The sequence below is a fragment of the Echinops telfairi genome, unplaced genomic scaffold (assembly GCF_000313985.2).
Source record: "Echinops telfairi isolate 266 unplaced genomic scaffold, ASM31398v2 ScPeMD7_7469;HRSCAF=8507_1, whole genome shotgun sequence".
Lineage (NCBI taxonomy): Eukaryota > Metazoa > Chordata > Mammalia > Afrosoricida > Tenrecidae > Echinops > Echinops telfairi.
This window is the reverse complement of record NW_022111373.1, coordinates 138,972,223-138,986,657: the sequence shown is the minus strand read 5'-3', so window position 1 is coordinate 138,986,657 and position 14,435 is coordinate 138,972,223. Positions and strand designations below refer to the sequence as shown.

At 41.4% G+C, this 14,435-nt stretch overlaps 1 protein-coding gene across 1 annotated transcript in view; it reads right to left on the bottom strand.

Moving 5' to 3' along the window:
- Window positions 1–14,435, bottom strand: part of DNAH5 (dynein axonemal heavy chain 5) — a 290,518-nt gene that overhangs the window by 262,408 nt on the left and 13,675 nt on the right. Inside the window, exons 5-10 of the mRNA XM_013008527.2 lie at window positions 12,605–12,742; window positions 11,564–11,740; window positions 9,757–9,870; window positions 8,989–9,096; window positions 3,996–4,118; window positions 2,299–2,514 (exon numbers count right to left, since the gene is read on the bottom strand). Coding sequence (XP_012863981.1) covers window positions 2,299–2,514; window positions 3,996–4,118; window positions 8,989–9,096; window positions 9,757–9,870; window positions 11,564–11,740; window positions 12,605–12,742 — 876 coding nt within the window. The remainder of the gene's footprint in view (window positions 1–2,298; window positions 2,515–3,995; window positions 4,119–8,988; window positions 9,097–9,756; window positions 9,871–11,563; window positions 11,741–12,604; window positions 12,743–14,435) is intronic.

Here is a 14,435-nt window from a genome sequence, read left to right as displayed (position 1 = left end):
ACAGATTTGTGCTGTTACTTTCAAAATTCTTGGCCAACAACATCGATTTTCTTTCCCATCACCCCGTCTTATCATGACCCCAGGGTCACTATGAATCAGAACAGATTCGACAGCAATGGGGTTCGGTTTGATTTGAAGTGCATGTGGTATAAAATATATTAAAGACTTAGGAAAAGGCGACATGACTACATTTTTAACAGTGTGGTTTTTAAACGTTGGAGGATCTTACAAAGCCCTGCTCTATGACTGCTTTTAATGGCCATGTAATAGTATTAAGTTCAATAAATGGAATGATTAATGTGAACCTTTGAAACAACTAATCAAACTCAATCTATCCAATCATTTACTAGACAGATATGTGTGTATACCTATTATGTGCCAGGGAGTTATGAAGATGCAAGAGTGAATGGAATAAATGTCCCTTACATCCAGAGAGGTGGGAAGGTTAGAATATAATTGAATCACAAATAAATGACTAGGATTACTTAAGGTAACATAATATGGGATTGTGGTACCATTGAAGACATTTCAAGTACCACATACTGCTAAAAGGACAAACATGTTTCTAGGGGATAAGTACAACCTGAGTGTTCCTTACAGGCAAGGATGGTGAGACTTCATCTCACATACATTGTCAGGAGACACCAGCCCGCAGAGAAGAGCATCATGCTTGGTGAAGTAGAGGGGCAGTGAAGAGAAGGAAGGCGCTCAATGAGATAGATACAGTGTCTGCAACAATGGGCTGAGCATGGGAACAATTGTGAGGATGGTGCAGGGCGGGACAGTGTTCCATCCTGTTGTGAATAGGGTCTCCAGGGTTGGAACCAACTCAAAAGCACCAAACCACAACCTTGTGGGATTTGGGATAATGTGGCGGAGAGTGACTGGGGTGAGGAAGAGGTCGGGGGAAAACGTGCTTTAAATGGTTACTTAAACGGAGACCTCAAACTCAGGGCCATCGAGGCAATTCTGACTCATAGCGGCCCTGTAAGACATGGAGAATTGCCCCTCTGGGCTTCTGACTGCATACTTTTACCAGAATAGAAAGGCTAACCTGTGGTTAGCAGCCCAACACGTAATCCAGTTTAACTTCATTCAAAAATAAATGTTCATGTAGGCACCAAAGGAATCTTTTTCATAATAGTAGGAAGTAGAGAAAATGGATTCTGAGATTCCCAAGTGAAAACAAACAGAAAAGATACATCCCTTCATTTCTTCAAAAAACTATTGAAGTTGTGGTATATGCTTTTCCATTTTTCAGTCTGAGACCCAGCATTAATGGTTTTACAGGCAAAGCAAGTAGAAAATGGGTTTCAGGGGGAGGGGTTTGCAGTAGTTGGGCGGGGGTCCAGGTAAAAGGGAGATGATGTCAAGAAGCCCATGTAGAAAAACAGTGTCTGCAGAGGGATTGTGATGGCAACTGCACAATTCTACTTGGCATGACTGAGCTATGGAGTGATATATGTATTAAATCCCAATTAATCATAATTTTTAAAGTGTTTTTTCAAAGTATAGGTTATCCACCTGCCCAGTTGCAGATGGCTAACCTAAAATATATCTGGCTGTAAAAAGATGATCTCTTCCCCCACACTGGTGTCTACTAAGAAAATGCAAAAGATGCTTTATATTGTCATAGACTCTTTGAGTAAAATATCAAAAGTACCAAACACATGAAAAAAGAGCTCACTACTCTAGGGTGAAGGCTAACTCCGAGGGGCCCTATAAGACAGGAGAGAACCGCTCCTGTGAGTTTCTGAGACTGTAACTCTTCCGGGAAGAGAAAGCCCGTCTTCTCCTGAGGAGTGTTTGGTGGTTTCGAACTACTGACCTTCTGGATCCCAGCCCAATATGTAACCACTACTCTACCAGAGAACCTTCAAAACTATTAACACTTAACTATATCCAAGTGAAGAATTAAAAACACATTTTGCTTGCAAACTGCTTTTTTAAAGTCTTCAAAGTGTTATTAGCACGCTGAGCCCCTTTTGAAAACCTCAGATCGGTCACACTGATGACCTCACAATTAAAGTACCTGGGAATCAAAAGATTCAGGACTTTAGGGCTATGATTACATCTGGTATTTTTTATACATTCAAATAAAATGCTTAAATACTAGATAAACAGGTGTTGTCCCGAACTTGGGAATCAGTGACTGTCTGACACATCATATATGCTTCATTAAATACTTTTTATGAATAGTTAAATAATAAGTTATACTTGAGCAATTTTCTTGCACTACTAATGAAAATGCTTGTCCCTAAAGGTGATTAGATTAAGCCTGATGTTTAGAGACAATACCTGGAATGTCATAATCACTCCTTCCAGCCCTTCAATTTTAGATTCCTGGAGGACTGCGTATGTCTTGAAGATGGAAAAGATATCTGTGATCTTAGCCAGGCGTCTGTGGAATGTTTCAAATTTTCCAAAAATGTACATCTCACTGAATTCAAATTGTTTTTCATTTGGATTTTGTTTGAGCTTCTCTTTGGTCTTGTGAAAGCAGTGCTGGTATTCCTGAAAATGGAAAGCAACGTGTAAGAAAGAGACTTAACAAAGAACCTGATCGTTTCATGGCAGGCAACAGCAAAAGACAGGTGGACTCGGGAGACCTTCCACAGTTTTACATCTCGCAGTTCCTCATCCACCAGTCTAGAATATTCTTTCCTCACCCTCCAATCTAGCAACATCCTCGTGGTTCAGTCATTCCATGTTTGGTCCCATCATTTTAATAACCTGATTCTATTGTGCCGTAGAGACCATGATGGTTCCTTGACAGAATCCATCTTCCATACTAAAAACCCAGGTTCAACTCTGCCCAATGCACCTCAACCAACACTCATCTGTCATTGAAAGCTTGCCTATTGCTGTGAAGCTGAGCAGATTTCAGCAGAGCTTCCAGACTAGAAAGAGAGATCTGGCAATTTACTTCCCCAAAATCAGCAAGTGAAAATGCTATGAATCAAAACAGTCAAAACTCTTTGTACATGGATGGAGTCTCCAGAAATCAAGAGCTTCCTGGGGCAGCTAACCACCAACAGGAATTGTGCTGCAGTTAAAGTGCCCTGACCAAACCCAGGGTATTTTCAATGGCCTCCTATGCATGTTGAACGAAGAATAAGGAAAACCAAAGAAGAACTAATGCCTTTGAATGATGGTACTGCCAAAGAATATTGAAAGTACCATGGACTTCCAATGGAACAAACAAATCTGTCTTGGAAGAAGTACAGCAAGAATGCCCTTAGAAGCAAGGGTGGCAAAACTTCGTCTAGCACGTGTTGGACATGTTATCAGGAGACACCAGTCCCTGGAAAAAGGCTTCATGCTTGGTAAAGTGGAGGATCGGCGAAACACCACCTGGCCAAGGTGGGTGGACACAGTGGCTGCAACGATGGAGTCAAACATAAGAGGAATTGTGAGGATAAGGCAGGACCGGGCAGCGTTCTGTTCTGTTGTACACAGAGGAGCTATGAATCCGAACTGGCTCGACAGCACCAGTTGTTTTATATCTGTCTCCCATTTGTCTATGAGAGACTTAAGAAAAGCAACCACGTCTTAGTACTATTTTTTGTATCTCAGCCCTTAGCATGGGCCATGCCATAGTAGTCCCTCAAAGAGGATAGAATGAGTCCTAAAATGTCTATTTTTATCAATTTGCTTACTCAAGAAATTCAGGGCCATCAAGTCATTTCTGACTCACAGCACCCCTACCGGACCGGGTAGATTTGCCCTAGTGCACTTCCAAGACTTCCACTCTTTCTGGGATTAGAAACCCTCCTCTTTCTCCTGTGGAGTCATTGATGGGTTCGAACTGCACACCTTGTGGTTAGTGCCCCAGTGGGTGATCACATCACTACCAGGGTTAGCAGTAACAAATTACTGCTCTTGTTAGGAACCAACAACATGATAACTGCTAAATGATGGGAGGTGGCACCTACCAAAACAACATACAGGAATAATAAAATGTCATTTCAATGGATTACTAAACTGATGATTACCTGCTTAAGCTTAATGGCGGATGATATTTTTTCCACAACAACTTCCTGCGGCTGGCTCCAGATGGAAGCAGTTCCATTGTTGGTAATATAGGCTTTGCATGCAGATATCATCTGATTAGTCACCTGGGATTTTCAATAAAATGGTGTTAAGTACACAAGACTCTACATGGGAGTAGAGACTCCATATCTCTTCTGTCTCCCACAGGCCACAATCTGAGAGCTCAAGCTTTGGGCTTATTTTTCCCATCTCAGCTAACACCAACCACTAATTGCTTGATATTGGCAATATCATCTGTGGAGCCATGAGCTGAATGCACTGTGGAAAATTAACAAAAAGCCCCCCACATTTACGCAGGGTGAATGCCTTAACCACTTCAGAGAGGATTCACTCCCCTAACCACAAAGCTGATGTGAGCACCACCAATCTCCTGAGAGAGCCTGCTTAAGCATGCAGCTGACAGTTTAGGAGTGCTACATACCATTGCATCCAATCCAGCCTCACCCTCTCATGCTACCGTAGGCTGTAGCAAACATACCAAAAGGAAACGACAGGAAAAGAGAAAAGCTAACAGATGAAACCATTGACATTTTATTCATCCCTTCAAGCTTTAGAACACAGTACACTTCGGAATTGTCCTGGTAATTTATTTCTATATGTTAAAAGTAGCATTTGGATCATTTAACTTTTGCAGGCACCGCTTGTATGTTGATGTGTCATGTTGACGTGGCTTGCAGGTTTTTGTGAGCCTGGGAACTATTCCGCGGGCATTTCAAACACCAGCAGGGTCACCCAGGGTGGGCAGGTATTAGCAGAGCTTCTGGACTAAGGGAAAAGACAGACTAGGAAAAGGACTGATGATCTACTTCTGAAAAGTAGCCATTGAAAGCCTTAGAGATCACAACAGAGCACTCCCTGACCACTTCCTCTGAACATTTCATCAGAGCAGGAGGGGGAAGCACCAGGCAGACTTTGGGTTTGGAGAAGCAGAAAGACAGCCAGAGCAAAGGGAACCCACAGTGAGATGCACAGGAGACAGAGTGAGCTCAAACATGCCCGCCATGGGGGACGGCACAGCACCTGTCCAGCTTTCATTCTGGTGTCCATCCGGTCAGCACCAGTCACCGTGGACTCACCTGCTCTCCACCTATCTAAGTTGTGCACGAAACAACAATGTCTGGGATTTCAGTAGAGATGGAAGGGGGTCAAGTGAAACAAGATTAGTGGCATGTTGATAGTTGAGTTGTGGGGGTATGTACATGGGAGCTCAATATATAATCTCCTCTCCTTTTATGCCTGTTTCAAATATTATTTCACCCAAAGAAAAAGTTTTTAAAATTTAGAGGATGGTGGTTTCATAATTTTGCTCCAAAAAAAAAACTTTTTAAACACATGAAACGTAAAGTTAACTATAATGTATAAAAGGAAGTATGTTCCAAGTTACAAGTTGCCTTTCTTTCAACTTAAACTATGACCTATATTACTCCAACTCTCAAGACTGAGTGCTCCGTCTTGATGAAAAAATTCTGATCACAGTGGGGGAGATGTAGAACAGATTTCCAAGTTCTCATGGAATCCAGACGTTGAGGCATTGAAGCCAGATGAACAACCCCAATACTATTAGCTGAGGTCATCTTTAAACCTTAAACCAAAAAGAGTCCCTGAAGTTTTCTTAAAATCAAATAGTAGTGTAACTTAACTACAGAGCTTTATGCTCAGAACTTGAGCATTCTTCTCTTTGATGATCTATACAGGATCCAAAGGACAAAAGCTACTTGAAAGGTTGGGTTGGAAAGAGGGAACCGATTACAAGGAAGTATATGTGACCTCCTCCCTGGGGGACGGACAACATAAAAGTGGGTGAAGGGAGATGTCGGACAGGGCAAGATATGACAAAATAATAATTTATAAATTATCAAGGGCTCATGAGGGAGGGGGGTGCGGGGAGGGAGGGGGAAAATGAGGACCTAATGCCAGGGGCTTAAGTGGAGAGGAAATGTTTTGAGAATGATGAGGGCAATGAATGTACAAATGCGCTTTACACAATTGATGTATGTCTGGATTGTGATAAGAGTTGTATGAGCCCCTAATAACATGATTAAATTTTAAAAAAGATTAGGCAGGGACCTCAGGGGGAACTGGGTTTATGCTCATGAGAAAGGCAGAGGCATGAAAAGAAAATGAGGATGACTGCACAACTCGTAGAATGCACTCAAGGTCGTGAACTGTATCACAGAAACTTGGCTTGGTATGTGTGTTTGTTGTGTCTCTTCTCAACAACAGCAAATCAAGTATTTTAAAAAACGAAAAATTGAGAGTTCCATAAGGGTGGTGCCTGCTACTGCATCTGTATTCCATGCTGCACAAGGTCCCAACAAGATGGAAATGTGTCCATTTTAACACAACATTTAAAATTTGTGTCTTGGTCATGAAAAAGTCATTTACTTCTTAGAGACTTCAAAATGAGAATGGCAACAGTGCTTACCATAAACATTTACGAGTTAGGACAGAAGGTTTAAGCATGGTTAGGTTTTTTGGCAGAAACATCATAATTGCTTTAGAGATTACTGAACGTTGCAAGTGGCTTTTATTCCTATGATTACTGTTCTAATAATGCCAAGTAAGCCACTGAGGCATCATATAAATTTGGAGCAGTGGCATGTAAGATATGATGCAGGAAACAACCAGTTAAGTATAGTTTTTCTTAATTAAAATTTCCCAATAGGAAAAAGTAATGTTCTAAATAGTATAGAAATGAAAAACCCAGAAATAATCTTTTTTCATTTTTATTATATAGAGTAAAAAATATTTATTACAGTAATTATAAAATGAAACCACAAAACACATTGCCATTGAATCGATTCTGTCACATAGCAACACTATAGATAAGAATAGAAGTGTCCCATGTTAAGATATGGCAAAAAAATAATTTATAAATTATCAAGGGTTCATTGAGGGGGAGCAGGGAGGAGGGTGGGGGAAAATGAAGAGCTGATGCCAGGGGCTTGGATGGAGAGCAAATGTTTTGAGAATGATGAAGGAAACAAATATACAAATGTGCTTTACACAATAGATGCATGTATGGACTGTGATAAGAGTTGTACGAGCCCCCAATAAAATGATTTTTTTTTAAGTTCATTAAAAAAAAACCCAGCTAAACTTAATGAAGCGGTTATCAAAAGCCTTCACCACCATATTCTCCAGGGAGTTCACAAAAATATTGACAGTGGACTTAGCGGCCATATTGTATCTTTCCAAGAAATGACCAAAAATAATGTGAAGCACATAGATTTGGCTTCTCCTGAAAGCCTTCACAGCAAGAAGCTGGGAGCATGCTCAGCAGGCGGACTGATGAGGGCACTGGCCACACCATCTTGGGCATGCCACTGTCCCTCCCTGGGCCTCAATTGCCTCAACTCTAAAGAGCGTGGGTGAAATGAACTCCAGGTGTGTGTCTGGTGTCCGACTAGGATGATGTTCTTCTTTCTACGTTCCTCCCCACCCCCACCCCCCACCCCATACAGCTCACCCTCGACTGTTGGACCAAAATCCAGGTTGATCCAGCCCACATAGGCAAGATCCAGCCCAGGTTGATCCAGCCCACATAGGCAAGATCTCCCACACTGACCAATCAGCTCTGACCAAACACCCACAGAGCTGCGCCCTGGGGCTATGCCCAGGAGCACGCATGCCAGCAGAGTGTTGCCTTCAGCCTAGTGGAGGAGGCAAACCAAAGTTGATCAGGAAATATGCAACATCACACCCGTGTGCATCATGGCACTGTTCACAGCAAGCAGATGGAAACAACCGAAAGGCCCATCAGTGGAAGAATGGATGACTAAACTTTAGCGTGCACACACACACACACACACACACACACACGATGGACACATTGCTAAAGAATGATGATGAAACTGTAAAACGCTTCACGGCATGAATGGATTTGGAGGACAATGATGCTGAGTGGCTTAGTCAGTCACAAATAGACAAATGTTGCCTGACATCATTATCGTAAAATTTAAAAATCAAGACGTTTTCAGACCAAAAAAAAAAACGAATAGAACTGTGCCATAGGGCTCCTAGGCTAGTGATCTTTATAGAGTTAGATGATTTGTGTCAACTTAAAGATGTGTGAAAGGGTCAGGGTGGAATCTAGCCTGTCCATCAAGTCACAGCCCGATGATGTCTCCTTGGACGGGTGATCTTAAAAGCAGGGGAAACTGCGAACCTTCCCCTCTCTCTGCCACTTTGCCTTCTTGTCTGCTGTTACTCTGCTGTCACCCCTGATAGATGCCACCACCCTGCCATGTTTCCACCGACTGTGGATCCACGAGACTCTGCACCCACTGGCCTGTGATCTCCCCGCTTCCTGGTTCATCAGTCTGTGTCACCAGCCTGTGGCTTTGTGAGCCTGAAGAAGGCTTTATGGACTAGGATCTGACTCAATGACAGTGAGTCTTGGTGTTTGAAGCATTACTGCCAGTCCCTCCAGTCAGACTTTCCCCTCGCTCTATGCACAGAACAGGGTCCAGAGGGGTGAGGAACACTGCTACGCCGGGCAGACATTTTAATTTTTTTAACTGTTTAACTGAGTTGGACTGGGCTTGGATACTTTCTTGATATACACTTACTTCTTGACTGAAAACTCTTTCTTATACATAGATGAGTGTCACTGAATTTGTTTCTCCAGGCAACTGGCCTAACACGCTATAAAAGCAAACAACCACATTGTTCTCCCACCAAGCTGATATTGGGTTTAAATTGCCAGCCTTTCAGTCAGCGGACAAGCACCTTAACCACTGTGCTCCAAGGTATCTTACCTTGGCCAACAAGGCCTTATGACTTGGGGAAGCAATCTCTCACTTCAATTTAATTCTTGTTAAACTTTCATATACATAGGCAACAGACTGCACCAGTGTAGTAAACAATAATTATTTTTAAAATGACTATTGGCAAAGAAATACAGTGACCTTATAGGCCATGCTATGCACTTACCTTTACAAACAGAGACGTTATCTTCTCAGAGGTGTTATAGTAATGAGAGATACTATAGATCATTTTAATTGCATTTATAAGTGTAGGAATAGCATCAATCATTGATATCTGGAAGACATCAAAAGTTTCCAGGGGGCGGGGGAATCAATATTAGCACAATTACAATAGATCAATTACACCATTTCCTTTGAATAAAGTTTTTAAATACTATCTAATACTTTACATGAATATAATCTACTTAATAAGTATTTCATTTTATTATCTTAGTCATTGAAGGTTCTAAAATTTTATTTCAACAGAAGAAATAGTAACTAGTTGTTACTAGCAAGGGGGGTTGTGTTGTTAACAGTTTTATAACACATGAGGGGGCTTAAAGACATTCATGTAAAATTTCCATTCTCTTTTAATCCCATTTTTTCACAAACTTTTCAAAGCCCCCTCCTGTATAAGCAGGCACTGTCTAAGCTAAAAGATTAAAGGTTAACAGCCAGTGATTTTCGCACAGGTCTTTGGAATACAGTCTACAGGGATAGTTGCAGACTAAATGGAAAACAGAATACACACAGCAAATGGTTGGCTGTGTTTTTTTAATATGACACGTGTTATACATCTTCTCTCTCATTGCACATGCACACACACACACACAACTTTTTTTTAAGAAAAAGTAAGTTTCTAAAGAACTTTGAAACAGATTGCAACAGCAATAAGTAAGCGCTCAATTCATCCAGGGCAAAGGGTAGACCAAAGGAGTAGAAGTTCTGGACTCACAGGATCGCTGCTATACAAGGGATCACAGCATTTTTCAAGAGTGTACAAATATTTGACGTTATCCTTTGCTTCATTAGATGCATCAGTAATCCGAAGATCCATCTCCCGCCAAGTCTAAGCATAATTTAGGAAAGCTATTTTAATGCAGTCATTAATAGAGGACCCTTCCTTGTAACAAAGGAGCTCAGGTAGCAGAGTGAATTTGGGTCGGACTGTGAACCACAGTGGTAGTCGTCTGAAAACACCAATCACTCCAATGGAGAAAGAGGAAGCTTTCTACTCCTGTGAAGACTTGCAGTCTGAGAATCCCACAGAGGGCACTTCTACCCTGTCCTGTAGGGTTGCCACAAATCAAAACTGACTCAACGACAGTGAGTCTTGGTGTTGGAAGCATTACCGCCAGTCCCTCCAGTCAGACTTTCCCCTCGCTCTATGCACAGAACAGGGTCCAGAGGGGTGAGGAACACTGCTACGCCGGGCAGACATTTTAATGTTTTTAACTGTTTCTCATGATTTGGATGAAAATCTATACAGCAAATTAGTTTTCCATTCACCAACTCATAATATTTCCTTTGACAATGAGCAATCCAAAATTTTGTTTGAATTTTTAAAGGAATCACGTTCAGGCCTTTTCTTATAAAATCAATTCAATGACTAGAACGCAGAACCAAGCGCACACAAGGTCTCCCGTTCAGCCCATGCCCTCTCCCCTCCTGCACTGAGCCTGCTGCTCATGAACTGAACACAATGGAACTGGTGGATGTCAATCCCGGGTTCACTCTGTGGTGTCCGTGTAGGAGGCGCTCTCGTCCTCTCATTTGCCCTTGGAGAGCTGCCGTGTTGTGAGCTGTCCCATGGCGCAGAGTTCGATGAGGCAAGTCTCCGGCCATCAGGGAACTAAGCTTGCCCACAACCATATGAGTGAAGTTGGAAGTTGGTTCTCCCCTGGTTGAGCCTTTAGATGAGCCAACATACCAAACCCAACCCGTGAGAGACCTTCAGCCAGAGGCACCCAACTAAGCTATGCCCAGACCCCTCACCGACAGACTACAAAATGAATCAATGTTTTAAGCTACTACGTTTCAGGGCAATTTATCACTCAGCAATACAGAAATAATAAACCAGAATATCAGAAGATAATATTAAGTTTTCAATAGTTCTAGTTACAGCTGGTCAGAATTCATGGAATATAATTATATAGATGTATATAATATATCACACGTATATGACCAAACTCAAAATTCACTGCCTTCGAGTCAATTCTGATTCACAGCGACCCTATAGGGCAGGGCAAAACTTCCCCTGTGTGTTTCTGAGACTGAGACACTTGATGGGAGTAGAGAGCCTCATCTTTCTCCCTTGGAGCGGCTGGTGGTTTCGAACTGCTGACCGTGTGGTTTGCACCCCAACTCATAACCACACACACACATACTTACAATGAAACTAATGAGATCCAGAATTCAACTGCCTTGCTTTTCCAAGTCTCCCAAGTTTCCCAGCTTTGGGGGAATCTTACTACTTTTTCTATTGCTTGTTTCAGTGAAAAAAATTTTTTGAGTTTTCTTTATCTGAGAAGTTTCAGCTTTTGCAAGTTTTCCTGTCTGTGGTTGCATATACATGCTGATGGCAGCAAAGGCTATTTTGACGGCATCCAAAATTGTAAACAGACAACGTTATGCCACACTAACAGCTTCTTTTAAAAGGTACAATAATATGTCCTGTCCCTAATAACCCTACAAGGACAGTGAAAAGACCTAGAGGAAATTCACAGTCTCGATTCAGAAAGCATAAAGAGCTGGCTGCCGACCTTGAGGAGCTTCGACTTGGCAGCTGCGAGCACAGCCAGCACAGTCTTCACATCTGGGCTTTTCAGCTGGTCCACAAGGTAGTTAAATTTGGACAGCCTTTTCTTCCAGTGCTCCAGCTCAGCTCTGGGGCCGAGGTCATCCGCCTCCTTCCGCAGCTGATTGTTTTCAGCGAGGACCTGCAAAAGAACAAAGGAAACGTAGACCATTGAGACGAACAGGAACCAGCAAAGAAACAAAGAAAGATGGATGACCATTTCAAATGATGCTATTGAACCAAGATGGTATTTATTTATTTATATGCTTTGAATGACAGTCTTTCACTAAGGGAACAAGTTCCAGTTTTAAAACTCCACTGAAATTTTCATTAAATGCATACATGTTTCAGCAGAAAACTACCTACTTAATGCACATTCAAGGTTGGCAGTTCAAAACCACCAGCCACTTCATGGGCCAAAGATGAGGCTGTCTACTTCCGTAAAGATTAAGTCTTGGAAATGTAAAGGGGTATTTCTACTCCACCCCGTAAGGTCATTATGAGTCTCACATAATTCAACAACCATGGGTTTGGTTTGGGGGTTTTAACTTTAGGAAGTTTCCACAGCCAAACATTTAGGGATAAGATACACAGCTTTGAAAAGCCTCATGACTTTCCTTAGTTCATTTTAATTGTGCTTACTTTTTAAATTTTAATAAATCATTTTACTGGGGGCTCTTACAGCTCTTATAACAATCCATACATCGTGTGCTTCCTTTTCAATGTGACAAATAACCACCTTCATTTAGGGCTTTCATAGAAAAAAAATTAAGCTAAACTTCAATCTTTATTTTGGATGCCATGCTGAATTAGAATATGTGTGTGTGTACATATATGCTTATTTCCTTTCCTTAAAATTATCATTATCTCTTCTTAACTAATAATTATAAATGAACAGTCAGTTTAACCAGTAAGTTTTCTGGAACATGTGCAAATATACCTACTGTGATTTCATTGGCTAGGCCAGTCACATGGCATCGACAAATGTATGGTTTCTGAAAATTACCTGTTCTGTCTGTTTGATCCATATTTTCATACAGCCCTCTACTTTTTCCAAAGTCTCCGGATTACTAGCTATCACCAGGAAGTCCATAGGTTCTGTCAGAGTTTTCAATTCCAATATATCACACTTTTGAAGGTTCACCTAATTCAAATGAAAATTAAATAAGATGTTAATTTTTAAAACACACTTTTGGTCAACCCCTAGACCTGAGGATCTTGAGAAAACTCTCTAGCTCCTAAAGGCATAGATCCCTAAAAGCTTGGTGACAGATATTAAATGACCAATCTTTCCCTAAGGATTAAGTATGCCACTCAAAATGAATGATTCTACAGCAACAAAAAAGACTGAGCAAGAAAGAAGAGAAAAACCATAACATCCCAAAATTTAGTAACTCACAGGAAACATGGAAATTATCCAGCCAAGTCCAGAAAAGTAAGACAGTCAGCCTTGATAAAAGTGACATGGGTATGGGATCGTGCCTAATCTATTATTTATTCATTTTCAAAGCTAAGCAAAGGAAAAGTTGCCTGTATCCTTCCCCAACAACAGCTTTACCGTTACTTGGCAAACACTTGAAGCGGGGATAGATTTGGACTTTACAAAGAAACCTAATATATTTTTGATTTAAATACACCGATTGTCACTTTTCTGTCAGTTCGCTACTGCGGTGACTTGCATGTTACTGTGATGCTGGAAACGATAGCACTCACATTGAGAATACTAGCAGGGTCGCCCGTGAACAAGTATCAGCAGAGCTTCCGGACTAAGACAGACTATAAAAATGGAATAGGAAGACACTTATGGAAAATGAGCCGATGAAAACTCTCTGAATAGCAACAAAACTCGATCTGATGTAGTGCCAGAAGATGAACCCCTCAGGTTGGAAGGCCCTGTAAATTCGACTGGAGATGAGCTCGCTCATCAAATTCAAAAGAATTGACCTTAATGACCTGGAGCAGAACTCTCAAGAGCTTCATTTGCTAATGTGGCAAGCTCAAGATGAGATGGAATTGCTGCAAACATCCACTAATAATTGAACTTGGAATGCATCCAGAAAAACTGGTAGCCATCGAATGTAAAATGGAACACATAAAGATCATTATCCTAGATATTTGTGAACAGAAATGGACTCCTTTGGACTCAGTAGGGCCACCACATAATTTACTGTGCCAGGAAAGAAAACTTGAAGAGGAACGGCACGGAATTCACTGTCCAGAGGAACAGTTCAAGCTCTGCCATGCGGTGTGTGGTAAGGTAATATCCATATACCTGCAAGGGTTAATACAACAATTCAAATTTCCAAACCAGCCACTAAGGTCAATGATGAAGAAACTGAAGAATTCTACCAACTTCTTCACCCTGAAATGGATCAAAGATGAAATCAAGAAGCTATAACTACTAGCGATTGGAACAGGAAACCTCCCCCCGCCCGCCCCAAAAGGCATAGAATCAAGATGCAATACTAAAAGATTGTATTGGCAAAGACTTGAATACCAAAGGGAACTGACTTTAGAGTTTCCAGGGGAGGACGGGCCAGGGTGGGAAGATGAAGCAATGAACTAGAAGGTTCACAGACATGACTTGGGTGAAAAGAAGGACAGAGACCCTTAAGAAAGAGAAGTGAGCTCAGGGGAGCGCGTGGAAGAGAATATAAGTCTAATACAATATAATAAGTATAATACAAGATAATACAAGCGAGCTCAAGGGAGCGCGTGGAAGAGAATATAAGTCTAATACAAGTATAATATAATATAATAAGTATAATACAAGATAATACAAGCGAGCTCAGGGGAGCAGGTGGAAGAGAATATAAGTCTAATACAAGTATAATACA